The 14,038-nt window shown below is 42.6% G+C and overlaps 1 protein-coding gene across 10 annotated transcripts in view; it reads right to left on the minus strand.

Annotated features, from left to right (window-relative positions):
• The window catches only part of KIAA1217 (KIAA1217 ortholog), a 287,017-nt gene that overhangs the window by 22,808 nt on the left and 250,171 nt on the right, over positions 1-14,038 (minus strand). For all 10 annotated transcript variants that reach the window (XM_035029509.1, XM_035029510.1, XM_035029504.1 and 7 more), the window contains 2 exons: positions 5,150-5,325; positions 218-348 (listed from right to left, as the gene is read on the minus strand). In XM_035029509.1, the coding sequence (XP_034885400.1) occupies positions 218-348; positions 5,150-5,325 (307 nt within the window). The remainder of the gene's footprint in view (positions 1-217; positions 349-5,149; positions 5,326-14,038) is intronic.

Consider the following 14,038-nt stretch of genomic DNA (forward strand, 5'->3'; position numbering starts at 1 on the left):
CACCCACTAAAATAGAAGGTCCAAGAAGACAGGGATATTTGCCTATTTCGTTCAGTGATGCATCCCAAGTGCCTAGAACAGTGCTCGGCACACATAGGCGCTTGATGACTACTTGCATGCACACATGCATAAATGAATGAATCCTTCACTACTGGACAGATTTTTAAACACCCCAGGAGACAGGCTTCGGACTTCTCCCTGCAAGGAGGAGGCTCACCTTTCAGGGTAGCTACAGCTTCTCCCACTTGCCGCAGGAGGAAGGCCCCGTCTTCCACGTCTTTTAGAGTGACTGCTCGGCTGGCTGATGTAGAGTCCTTCTTCAAGTCTTCAACAAAGTCTTCCAGCTCACTGTGAGGGGGAGGGCAGAAGCAGACCAGCAGATGGGAGTGAACACCGAGGTCCCCAGAAAGGACAGCTGCAGTAGCAAAGGGCTCGTCCCAGCCTCCCCTGGCCTTCTGCTAAGATGGCAGCTCATGAGGGTAGCTTGGTTTGGCTTAAATATTCTGCTGGGGTGTAAGGCAGGTGCAAGGAAGTTTCCCCAGGCCCTGTTCATGGGGACGGCCAGGTTGGCCAGAGGGAAGATGGTGGCTAGTTGACAAAGGGCCCGTTCTTTCTTTTTGGTGGGGATGCTGCTGCCAACTGAGGGAGGGGTATATGCACTTTGTAACGTGACAGAGGGGATGGAGTGTGCGCGCTGGAGCGGGGAAAAAGGAAGGGTCCTGGTCCGGTTATATCGGCCTTCTCAACTTGGAACTTGATATTTTGGGCTGGATAATTCTTTCTTGTAGGGGCCTGTCCTGTACATTGTAGGGTGTTCAGCAGCACCCCTGCCCTCTACCCACCAGACGCTAATAGCACCTGCCCCGAGCCTGTGACAAACAAGGATGTCTCCAGACATTGGGACATGTCCGTCGGGGGGGGGGGGGGGGGGGGAAAGCAAACTTGCCCCTGGTCAAGAACCTCTGGCTTACACCGAAGATCTCATCAGTAAGGACTGACTTTCTGCTCTAAGCTACAGAGGTTAGATGATCACAGATCTGATTTCTGGTGTGTATGTGTGTGTAAGAGAGAGGGTGTGAGAGAAACGTGCACGCATATGCGCGTACACACACACACACACACACACACACACCCTAAGGTACTGCGAGAGCTCCAACAGAACTGAATGAAGGTCTTCCAAACCAACCAACCAACCAACCAACCAACCAAACCGACAATATCCTGTCTCCTGGGCACATTAATAACTGCATCCTAAACACGTTTGTATCACTTCAATTTGCCTGTAAATCTGACAACAGAAAACATCTCTTAAAGGTGGAGGAGGGCGCCTGGGTGGCTCAGATGGTTAAGCATCTGCTTTCGGCTCAGGTCATGATCCCAGGGTCCTGGGATCGAGCCCCGCATCGGGCTCCTGGCTCAGCAGGGAGCCTGCTTCTCCTTCTCCCTCTGCCTCTCTCCCTGCTCATGCTCTCTCTCTCTCTGTATCTCTGTGTCTCAAATGAATAAATAAAATCTTTAAAAAAAAAAAAAAAAAGGGGGAGGAAAAGGATGTTGAGAGATGAAAAACCACTAGGTGGCAGCAGGTGACCAGCAATTCCACCTGCCCACGGCACAGGGCTTAGAGCAGGTGGGGAGCAGAGAAAGAGGACACAGTGGATCTGCAAAACAAAATGGCCTGCCCAGAGCCTTCCCACTAAGTGGGCGTGCAGACGGGAGTTACGGATGGCACAGCCACTGCGGGAGGGATTCAGGCAGGATGAGATGTATATTTCACAAGGACCATGGGGCAAACAACAAATTCATCTGCCGTAGAGAAGTGGGCTTTTTGGTGACGTCTTTCATTCCGTTATGGCAAATGGACCCAAACTGCCTGTGATCCCTTCAGAAGAAATGACACAACTTCAAAACCAGAAGGGAAAGCCTCATCTGCTCCCCGTCCACATTTGTGAACTATGGAAAGGTAGCTGGTGTTCTGTGAACCCACACACAGCAATTTCCTACAGCTACCGCATCCCTGAGGAGAGAATGTGTGCCATCCCTCATAAGAGCTCTAAAAATGGCACCTCTGTGTGGAAAAGTTATTTTCCATTTCATCACCAAACTGAAATATTTTAGTGTGCAGTCCAGTCCTTCCAAGTTTTGAGGGAAGAGCTAAGACCCAAATGTTATCACGGTTCCAATAACAACCCCAAAGCCTGCCAGGCTGCAATTAATACTCCTAGGAGCTATCATCTGACCCAAAGTCAGTCTGCCTAAAATTCTATTTTAATCTCTTCTACACAGTGTGCCTCTTGGATTTCCTAACTCTGCACACAGGAGACCCTTAAATGTCACAGCTTTTCCTTTGTTGGTCAAGGAATATATACAAAAGTGTATTGATATTATTGTATACAACAATGTCACTTCTGTTCATATGCTTATGATATGTTAGAAAGCAGTTGGATCAAATTTGTTCATTCATAATGTAACTGAGATCAGCGAGCTAAAATGAATGCTGAAAACAAATTTTCAGTGTTACGTAATCAATATGACTTCTGAGATGTGAACTCTGCTCAAAGGAATGCCAGATGTTCACGGATGCTGTGGTTTATATGTAAATCTGTTCTATTTGTGTAAGATGCTTTTTCTTCTACCTTAGTTAAAAGGAAGCATCAATTTGTTGAAATATATTTCATCTGACTATTATTGGAAGAGGAATGATCTTGATTCAATTTCTCTCCACAGTTCTAGACCCAAATTTCATTTCTCTGCCATCTGAATGGCTCACCAGTAACTTACCCTAGCATGACGCCCAAGGGAATTTACTTTCGTGTGTGTGTGTCTGTGTCTGTGTGTGTGTGTAAGGGAAGAGCAGGGGAAGGGAGGGGAGGGAGAGGAGATCATTGTTTTTCTAATGTCCCAGAGTTGAAATTTCTGGCTGTCTTTTGTAATCCGCTCTCAATCGCTACTCTGATCCCTTTGCATTTAATTTCTCTTCCCTTTCCTATTTCTACTCCATGATTCAGGCCTTACTGACTTTGGACTGGACTGTTACTGCACTTCCAATATGGCTTCCCCGATGTTTCCCCCTCCATCAGTCCTGCACGTGATCCCCAGAGGGACCTTTCTGAAATAGAGCTCTGACTTTGCTATGTCCTTGATCAAAAAACCTCACTGGTCTCCTCATCAGGCCGGCAGTAACTGTCAAATGTGAAGACACTTCAGAGTCTCCCCCTGTAGCTTTGTGACACGCACATTCTCAAGCTCCATCCAGAGAAGTTCTGAATCTAGGTTGGACCCAGGAGCTTCCATGAAAAGCCAGGGATCCAGGTTTCTGTTACATGATCTTCCAATCTCGGTAAATACAGGCCCCACAGACATCGAGCAGACATGCCGGGCTAAGTGTGGTCTCAGATATGGGCAGTCACCAAACAAGCGGGAATGGCGTTACCCAGAAATGAGATCTGATCTAGCATCTTGCACCCCACTCTCCTGCCAAAGTGGATGATCTGCAATTCTCCAAGGACACTTTGCGCCTTCCTGCTCCTGAGACGGGCTGGTTCACAGGCTCCCTCTGCCCGGGAGCCCCCCACCCCCTGCCAGCCTCCACTGATGGAACCCCACCTGTCCTCCAGGCCATCCTGGTTCAGTTTAACAAACCATTTGAGACCCCACTACACACATGGCCCCGCCCTGGGCCTGGGAGCACATGAAAAATAACTTATTTCAGGTTAAATCTTCTTGATCCCTGGGGCCCAGAGGAATCTCTCCCTTGTGTAGGTTCACCCGGCACCTGGGAGTCATCTGTTTTGTGCTATACACATACTCATAGGTTTGGCTTCGTGAGATTGGAGCTCCTCGTCTGCCCTGTGCTGTGCACGTCTTACCTGTGTGCGGCCTGCCCACAGACTCCTCCCCACCGGACATTCCCCATTCTGCCTCCTACCTCACTCTTGGGCGGGGCTACTAGTCTCAGGCTAGTATTGACATACTAAAGATGCTTTTTCTAGGCCAGAAGCAAGACTCACCTCGGCTCCTCAAGAAACGCAATTTTTAAAAGAAGAAAATTTCCTTTTTCATAATTTAATTGGAAAATTGATTAAATATTCTTAAAAGGCTATGTATTTTTACAGAAGTTTTCAAGAAGAATCTTAACACCAAGATTTAGACAACTGGGCTGTCACAAAAACATTTCCGACAAAACGACCTTATCGCCTCACGGTGGGTGATCAACTGTCTACAAATGCATGAACTACATAAAATTTTGGAAGCGATTTTGAGATGTCAGTGAACGGTGGCCACATTCCATTTTTTAGGAAAGTAAGAACTCTAATTAATTTTTGCCCCCTCTGGACTGCTACTGAGAGGAACATTCTATTTTTAACGAGACATGCTGGGTTGGCATCTGAGGTGGTACAAGCTCAAGTATCAAATAGGTGATAGAAAATAACACTTTCCATCATGGAGACTTCTGGACCTTCTGCTCATGAGAAGAATGTGACGTTGCTTCTTTATAGTCCCAACTGGGGAGATTTAAGAAGTGAATTACCGACAGCAGGAGAACCCAGAAAAATTACTATTCATGATACTAGAAGGTGAAATCATTCTATGATAAATCTTCATTGCATAACAACATATATTACCATAAAAGATGGACCTGCCCTAGTGACTGGGGAGTAATTAAACTGCTCATTTGAATAGTGGGACTTGATAGATGCTTTCAATAAGAACCTCACAGAAGACTGGTAACATTCAAGGAAGGATCTTTCGTTCCTGGATCAGACATACTTTACCTCTGAATTATTCTTTTGCGCTTCTAACTACAGTTGAATAATAGGAAGATAATTTTAACCCTGTTATTCTGGCTATTAGTTTTCATTTACTGAGATTAAAGGCAGACTTCCCATTTACCATTGGGTCTTGCCATTTACTTCCTTCAATTTGATGTGTCGCTGAGCCCTACACAGGAGCATGGTGCTTGGGCTTTTAAAGAGACGAGCGCAGGTAAACTTTCTGGGTCTGGATGGAGGGGCGCTAAGGGTCCATGGATGCCCAGAATGGGCAGAACTCTAACTTGTATACAGTGGGTGCTCAATAAAGAGAGCAGGAGAGATCACCATTGAGGAAGGGCCCCGTCGTCGGCAACACGTAACAGATGCCTGGCACTCACCATAGCTTCTTGACGATCCTCTCCTCCTCGTGTAGGTATTTCTGTCTCTCTTGTTCCACCAGGACGCGCTGTCGCTGTACGGGGTCCTCCAGCCTCTTCATCGTTTCAATCACTTTGCCACTGATTTCCAGCTCAGCCTTCTTCATCATCGCCCTCAGCATCTCCTGGTTCTGCAGCTGTTGGACAAAAGAAATCAACCTCAATTGGCTCTGCCTGCCTGACAGAGTATACAACTGACTGCCTGAGTCTTCAGAGGCGGGTCTGGGGAAACAGCCCTGCAGCTGAGTATTTATTTCAGCGAGAAAGGGAAGGAAGGGACGATTGTATATAATATCATTACTTCAACCGCCATCTGAAGTTTGGATGCCAACTGATAACAAGACGTTCGTGTCTATGTCTGCAAAAAAAAAAAAAAAAAAAAGGAGCCTTTCTAGACACTGGTCAACGCCTCATGGACATCAAGCATAAACTCTCATTGACATGTTTTTATAGGGAGCAGCTGAAAGCACCAGCTTTGGAGGCACTTGTTTTTGATGGTTTTGTAGATCTGTAGATGTGCCTGGGAATCATTTGCAAGCCCCGAACTGAGACACAGAACTGAGCGTGTGATAATGCAAAACCCAGTGGCCCAACCCACCCTCCCTCCTTGAACCCATGTGACCTTAGAAACATCACTTTCTCTTCCTTTGTGCAAGACTTCAGCTGCAAGAGTGGAACCTTTAGGAATATGGTTTACGGTGTTAGGAGAAGAACATCTGTAACGTTAGGAGAGGTACTCCCTGCACCAAAATATTTCTTCCTGCCTACTCTAGCCTCCTCCCATCATAGTGACTGAAATACCCTTATTACTTGGTCTTTTAGATCTCCAAGGCTTTTTTTTTTAAAAGATTTTATTTATTTATTTGACAGAGAGAGAGACACAGCGAGAGAGGGAACACAAGCAGGGGGAGTGGGAGAGGGAGAAGCAGGCCTCCGATGTGGGGCTCGATCCCAGGACCCTGGGATCATGACCTGAGCTGAAGGCAGACGCTTAGCCCACTGAGCCACCCAGGCGCCCCCCCAAGGCTTTTTTTTAAACCTTTGACCCTCTTCACCCATTTCTCACACCCCTTCCTCTGGCAACCACCAATCTGTTCTCTGTATCTATGGGTTTTTTTTTTATTCCACCTATAAGAGAGGTCACATGATATTTGTTTTTCTCAATTTGACTCAATTTGACTCATTTCACTTAGCATTATGCCTTCACAGTCCATCCATATTGTCACAAATGGTAAGATTTCATCCTTTTTTATGGCTGAATAATATTCCACGGTATATACACACCTAATTTTTTTGTTTTTAAATTTTTATTATTGAAGTAAACATCCAATGTTATATTAGTTTCAGGTGCACAACACAGTGGTTCAACAATTCTATACACTCAATGCTCAATACAGTAAGTAAGTGCAGTCAACATACACTATTATGACAATATTATTGACCATCCACCCATTGATGGACACTTTTGTTTCCATATTTTGGCCGCTGTAAATAGTGCAGCAATGAACATGGGAGTGCATATATCTTTCTGAGTTACTGTCTTTGCTTTCTTTAGATAAATACCCAGAAGTGGAATTGCTGGGTTATATGGTAGTTCTACTTTTATTTTGAGAAACCTCCATATTGTTTTCTACAGTGGCTACCCCAATTTACTTCCCCACCAACAGTGTATGAGGGTTCCTTTTTCTCCACATCCTCGCCAACATTTTTTATTTGTTGTCTTTTTGATACTAACCATTCTGACAGGTGTGTGGTGATATCTCATTGTGGTTCTCATTTGCATTTCCCAGATGATTAATAGAGTTGAGTATCTTTTCATGTAGCTGTTGGTCATCTGTGTCTTTTTTGGAAAAATATCTATTTAGATCTACCCATTTTTAAAAACTGGATTGTTTGGGTTTTTTGGTATTGAGTTATACATACTCTGGATACTAACCTCTTACTAGATACATGATTTGCAAATATTTTGTCCCATTCAGTAGGTTGCCTTTTCATTTTGTTGGTGGTCGCCTTTGCTGTGTAGAAGCTGTTTACTTTGATGTAGTCCCATTTTTTTTGTTGTTTCTTTTACATTTGGTGTTAGCTTCAAAAATTCATTGTCAAGACCTATGTCAAGGAGCTTACCGCCTATGTTTTTTTCTAGGAATTTCATAGTTTCAGGTCTTATGTTACAGTCTTAAATCCATTTTAGAGTTAATTTTTCTGTTTGGTGTAAGATGGAGGTCCAGTGTCATTCTTTTGCATGAGGCTGTTCAGTCTTCCCAGCACCATTTATTGAAGAGACTGTTCTTTCTTCATTGTATATTCTTGGCTCCTTTATCATGAATTAATTGACCATATATATATGGGACCATTTTTCTGGGCTCTGTATTCTGTCCCATTGATCTATGTGTCTGTATTTATGCCAATACCATTCTATGTTGATTATTATAGCTTTGCAATATATTTTTAAGTCAGGGAGTGTGATGCTTCTAGCCTTGTTCTTTCTCCAGATTGCTTTGGGCTATTCAGGGTCTTTTGTGGTTCCACTTTGGATCAAACCCAAACCCTGGCTACTATGAGACTTTGGCATGTTACTTAGCCTCACTTCGTCTCCATTTCTTTATCTTTAAGGATGAGGATTCACCTCCCTTACCAGAGCTAGTCTGAGGATTAAAGGAGATACTGCTTGATATAGAATAGGTACTCAACAAATGTAGATTTGGCTCTGGACTATTTCAGTGTATCAGCTAAAAGAGAATCTGTGTCTGTCTTGTTTATACAGGTCCATATACCCAATATCATGTAATCACAGGCCACTAAAACATAGTACTTGATGTTGATGGTTGCAATGATAATGATTCCAGATGAGCTCAAGGCTCTTGGCAATTTACTATCTTTCCCTGGATTTTATGTAGGCTGCTTGCATGCATAATATCACAATATCCATATAATTTTCCATATAGTTTCCAGAGCACTCTTGTTTCTTACCCCAGAGAGTATACGATTTGTGGTTTGCATCTGGCTTCACAAGAATCTAGTCAAATACCTGAATCCTGTTTCTAAGTCCTGTTATTAAGTATTTCTCTGGGGCAGGACAGTTTTCTGATAGCATATCCATCAAGTGAATTTATTCAGTCAGCCTCAAAGATAGTAGTTACATTATACCTATTATATTCTACCTAAAGTTTCCCTGAAATTTCAATTAGCTGTTATTGGTTTGTTTTGTTTTGTTTTCTGGTTTCATGGACTGTCAGACAACTATCATATATCACCTCCTGGGAGTGACGTCTTTGTCAGTTGTTCATTATTTGTGCAAATGCCATCTGACCATGCTCATGCTACCCTCAACTCAACACTTCATCATGTCATCCGGTTTTGCTGAATAAAGATAAAACATTTCAACACGAGCAACAAGCAGAGCCACCATCCTGTTCCAGCACCAGCTCTGTACTGATTACCTGGCCATCCAGAAAGAGATTGCCTGCGTTCAGTTTCCAGTTTTACCCCTTAGTAACCATGTGACTGCGGGCAACTTATTAATCTCTCTGTGTCTATCCATAAGAAGGGGCAATCATCGTTCATATCTCATAGGCCAGTAATGGAGATTTAGTGAGGAAATAAAGTGCTTATCACAGCGTCTGGCACAAACGTGGCCCCAGGGGTGGGGCCTGCAGTTTTGTCTGGGAGGGAACCAAATAAAAATGTGCCACTCTTGGGTTACTCCTCTGAATGACTCATAATTATGCCCTCAGTGCTTTTGCTAATAATGTCTTTTTATTGTGGTCTTAAAAACAGCCAGGATACTGCAGAAAGTCACCACGTATGGAAACAATGCACGGAGGGCGAGTCCCTCCCTTGCTCTCTGCAGCTGCAGCTCTGCCTACTAAGCACAGGGAAGTCTGGCCCTTTCCCACATCACCCGTGTCCGCACGTTACAGGTAGCTGGCAATCCCTGGTCTAGCCACACCATTGTCCTTTCTGTCCTTCTGACTGGCTAGGCTCCTTTCTGCCACAGGGACTTTGCACCTGCAGTTTCCTCCATGTTGTTAATTTTTGCTCTCCACAGAGTCTCCAGGACCCAGGGCCGCTCACAGCAGGTACTTGATAAATATTGATAAATGCATGAATTAGGCACTAATGCTGATAATAATGAACAAAGAAGAAATTCCTTCCTCGATGGTAGACGTAAGGGCTGACCCATGGGCTCAGATATGCCTTGGACTCAGCTCTCGCTCCTGCCCTGCTCTGACAGCAACATTGACAGCTACCAAAATGACACGCTTAAATTCATTGCCATGGGTCAAATCCCACGGAGCTATTTCCTTTGAAGAGGTGGGGGGATGCGGGGTCACAGGTATGCATGGAATAAATAAGTAGATGATTAAGTGTGCTGAAAAGTGACTGACACCTGGGTCCTATCCTCCTGAGAGATTCTGATTTAATTGGTCTACTGTGCAGCCTGGGCATGGGGAATTCTTTCAAATTCTCAGATGATTCTGATGTGCCACAAAGGGTAAGCATTACGGCCTAAGAAAAGGACTCTCCAGTGGATAGATGATGTCACCATGCCATGAGCTCTGTACACAGCTCTCTGTCCCGAACCCTCCCGCCAAATCTCACAGACAAGCTCCAAAAAAGTTATGGTCCCGTTAGCAGTGGGTATTTACAGTGGCTATTACGCTGGAAATTATTACTGGGATATTTAAAATTCTTAAAATTGAAATCTGGAAGATGGGCAAAGTGAAGTCCCGAGAGGTTACATGACTTGTTCTGGGTCCCTCGGTAATTAAGGGTAAAATCAGGGTAAGTACCAAGTGTTTTGAATTCAACCTGGTAATTTTTCCAGCACCCCAAGTTGCTCCTCTCACAAGGCAGGGACGTGTCTGTTTTATTCCCAGCCACAAGCCCAGTTTCTGGCCCACAGTAGGTACCGAACACATATTGGCCGTACACATGAATCTCAATCGAACATTACTCATAAGCCTACAGACACAGCAGAAGAACACAACTGTATGTAATATTCGAGTTATCGGACTGGTAACATGGCAGATTGCATTCAAACTATTCCACTTGAAGAGGAGGTGTGCCTAGCATTCTGGGTTACATGATCCTCCTTCCAGAAAGAGGGGCTCACCAGAGCTAGCTGGAGGGAATAGCACAGTGCCGGCCCCCCAGGCAATGATGAGTCAATCGTGAAGGAATAAGCGTACGCACAGGTTCTCCTTCTATTTTCCTCTAGCCCCCACCCTCCTGCCTGGTGTTCTGGCCACTGTCCCCAGGACTCAGGACGCCCCTGTTCATCCGGCACTGTGTGAAATGCCAAGCTGAAGGCAAGATGCAGATCCACATCTCTCTCAAATAAATTAGTCATTAGCAGTTCATATTATCACATGTATTTTGCTTAGCAATGATACCTACATGTCAATTAACTTAAAAACCCCTATATTTGAGAGTTTACAATCAAATATACGCATTTGGTATACACATCAGTGAATTTTGACAAATGCATAGACCAATGTAATCACCACCCAAAGAAGACAGACAGCATTTTTTTTTGATCACCCTAGAAAACGCCTTCATAACCCTTGGCAACCAGTCCCCCACAGCCCCCAGCCCCAACAAACCACCAATTTGTTTTCTGTCCCTAAAGATTAGTTCTTCTTCTTCTCCACGGACATATACATGAAATGACACAATATGTAGTCTTGTGGGTGTGGCTTCTCCCTTCAGTATATAGTTTTTGAGATCCAGTGTGTTGTTGAGTGTTTTAGTAGTTCATTTTTGTTAATGCGGCATGGTGTTCCATTGTGTGGATAAATCAACTACATGGATTTATATTGTATGTACTAACATTTTTATATGTTTGCATACTGACTTGATTCTGGTGATCTTGCTTTAATTCACTTATTTCTGGTAGCAATTTTTGTAGTCTTTTTGATTCTATATATACACAACCATGTCATTTGTGAGTAAAGCCAATTTTACTTTCCTACTTTCTTTTTCGAGCCTTATTGCTCTGGCTAGGATCTTCTATACAGTATTCAATAGAAGTGAGAGCAGCCTTCCTTGTTCTTATTTCTGATTTTATGGAAAATGTGTGTAGTGTTTCACCATTAGCTATGTTTTCTGTAGGTTTTTCAGACTTCCTTTATCAGGTTAAGGAAGTGTCCTTCTACTAGAGTGCTGAATATTTTTATCATCAGCACTGAATTTTGTCACATTTTTTCCTGTATTTATTGAAATGATAGGATTTTTTTCCCCATTAATAGGGTTAAATACATTGATTCTTTTTTTTTTTTCTCATATTAAAACAATCTTGCATACCTGGGATAAAAACCAGGATAATTTATTATCCTGTTTATACACTCCTAGATTCAATTGCTAATATTTTGGTAATGTATAATTTCATGGGGGATGAATATTTTCATGGGGGGTATCGGTCTATGTTTTCTTTTCTTATAATAAATCTTTGACTGGTTTTGCTCTTAGGGTAATGCTGGATTCATAAAACCAGTTGGGAAGTGTCCTGTATTTTCTGGAGTTTTTTTTTTTTTTTCCTTTCAATACTATAAAGATGTCATTCCATTCTTTCCAGACTTAACTTTTGTCTTTCAGGAGAAGTGGGTGTTAATTCTTACTTATATTTCTCTATAAGTAAGGTGTCTCTTTCCTCCCCACCTCTGGCTGCCCTTAAAATTTTTCTATTAATTCCTTTTCTTCCCCCCTGGTGGTTTGTTGAACTTTTTTGGTCTGTGGATTTACAGCTTTCATCATATTTAGAAAAATTCTAGCCACTATTTCTTCTAATGTTTTTCTCTTTTCCCTGGACCACTTAAACATTGTTCCACAAATCATTAGGTTTTGATTCATTTTTCTCCAGTCTTTTTTTCTTTATACTTCAGTGTGAACAGTTTCTATTGCTATGTTTTCAAATTGACTGATTTTGTTTTGACAGTAATAAATCTTCTATTAAGTCCATTCAGATACTGTGTTTTTCAGCCCTTGAAAGTTACACTTAGATTTTTTTTTATATCTTTCCTTTTCTTGTCTCATTGTGTTCATGTTTTTCTTTAAATCCTTGAGAATAATTATTATAGCTGCTTTAAAGTCCTTGCACTGTTCTTGTTAGCCCTGCCATTAGTGGTTGCTTTCCATCAACTGATTTTTCTTAAGGTTATGGATCACATGTCTAGTAATTTTTGATTGAGTGCTGGACAGGCAGTTCTAGATTTTGTTTTCCTTTACTGATGGAGTTGCTCTGGCAGATGGTTCAGTTACTTGTGGATCATTTTTGGTCTTCAGGGACTTGGTTTTAAGCTTTGTTAGGGTGAATCTAGGGTAGTCTTTCCTCTGGGACTAGTTTAGTCCCAAGACTAGAACATGGTTCTTCTCTGATCTCTATTAAATGCCCCAGGTGACCAGTGAAGCCTCTTGACTCTTGCTTGTCAAAGTATGAACATCTTCCAGCCCTGTGTGAGCTCTGGGGATTTTTTAGCTTAGAGCCTCCTGCTCTGTTTTTGCCTGGCTCGGTGGTCTTTCTCACTACACACGCTTATTATCCAATGACAGACCACAGATTTATATAGTCTTTTCTCTGCAGAGCTTCCTCTTATTTGGTATCCTATTCCACAAATTCTAGCTGTTTCAGCTCTCTAAAGTTTGATCTTGTCTTCTCAATTAGGCTGTCAGTGCTCTGCCTGGTCATTCCTTTCTACATCATGATCTGAAAGTGCCCCCAGGCAGAAAGCTGAGTCAAGTGTAGGTTTCACTTTCTTTGCTTCTATTCTCCCAAGGATTACAATCCTGTGTTGTCTGTTATCCAATGCCTGGAAATAGTTATTTAATATATATATTTATTTTTCAGTTTTCTAGTTGTCAACAGTGGGAAGCTAAGTACAGTTACAGTTACCCTCTCATTCAGGAAACATTAATTTATTATGAATGCTATGCCTTGACATTTTTATAAAAATACTCAGGAACAATGTTCTTGACCATATAAATATTTAATTAAATAACTTATCCCTATCAACGTCCAGAGACTAGGAAACTACCTAAAACTAATTCCACCCACCTCAAAATGGACATGTACCTCACATACTAAATCCTGATATCTTAGGTAAAACCTAAGACTATAACAGTGTCATATAGTGGGACTGATCTTCTGTCCAGCAGTGACACTGAACAGTAGTTGTACCATAAATCAGGAAGTTTCATGATGATAGCCAGACCCCAGAAGTTTCATGATGATAGCCAGACCCCAGAATTAGTTAAGTTTCCTGGGCTGCAGGGAACAATGTATAAGATATTTGGTCACAACCACATGTTATCTGAGAGATGACTCCCCATCTTAGACAGCCTCTGTGTGAAGGTCTATCTAGGGCTTGGTGAATTGTATGGCACTGAATTAGTCCCATTAATTATTTCTGCCCAGTAGGCAAAAATAGATCTGCTCAGCACAGGCCAAACCCTAGCGTGCTTTTCTCAGGGATACACAGTCCCATGATCATCTTTTTTGGATGTCAGAAGATAAATGAGACTCTGGCACATTTTTATGAGGCACTATCTTATTTAAAAAGACACCTTAGGATAACTGTATTGAATCATATCATTTCAAATACGAGGTCTCCGTGTACTGTTATGTTTCTTTTTTATGTTGATATTTTACCTCCTTCCTCTCCTAGGAAAGCATAGTAAATTCTCAGTAGTCTTAAAAATAGAACGCTAAATCCAGAATAACCCCCCCCCCTTTTTTTTTTACTTATCAGGAGGCAGAATAAGGAAATAGGAACCAAGGGAAAAAAAAAACTGTGGGAATTAGAGAAGTAGGATATATCCATTCTCTCTTTAGGCCAAGTCTCATCTGGCCCT

This window comes from Mirounga leonina, unplaced genomic scaffold, assembly GCF_011800145.1.
Source record: "Mirounga leonina isolate KUSES-001 unplaced genomic scaffold, KU_Mleo_1.0 Mir_242, whole genome shotgun sequence".
NCBI classification, from domain to species: Eukaryota; Metazoa; Chordata; class Mammalia; order Carnivora; family Phocidae; genus Mirounga; species Mirounga leonina.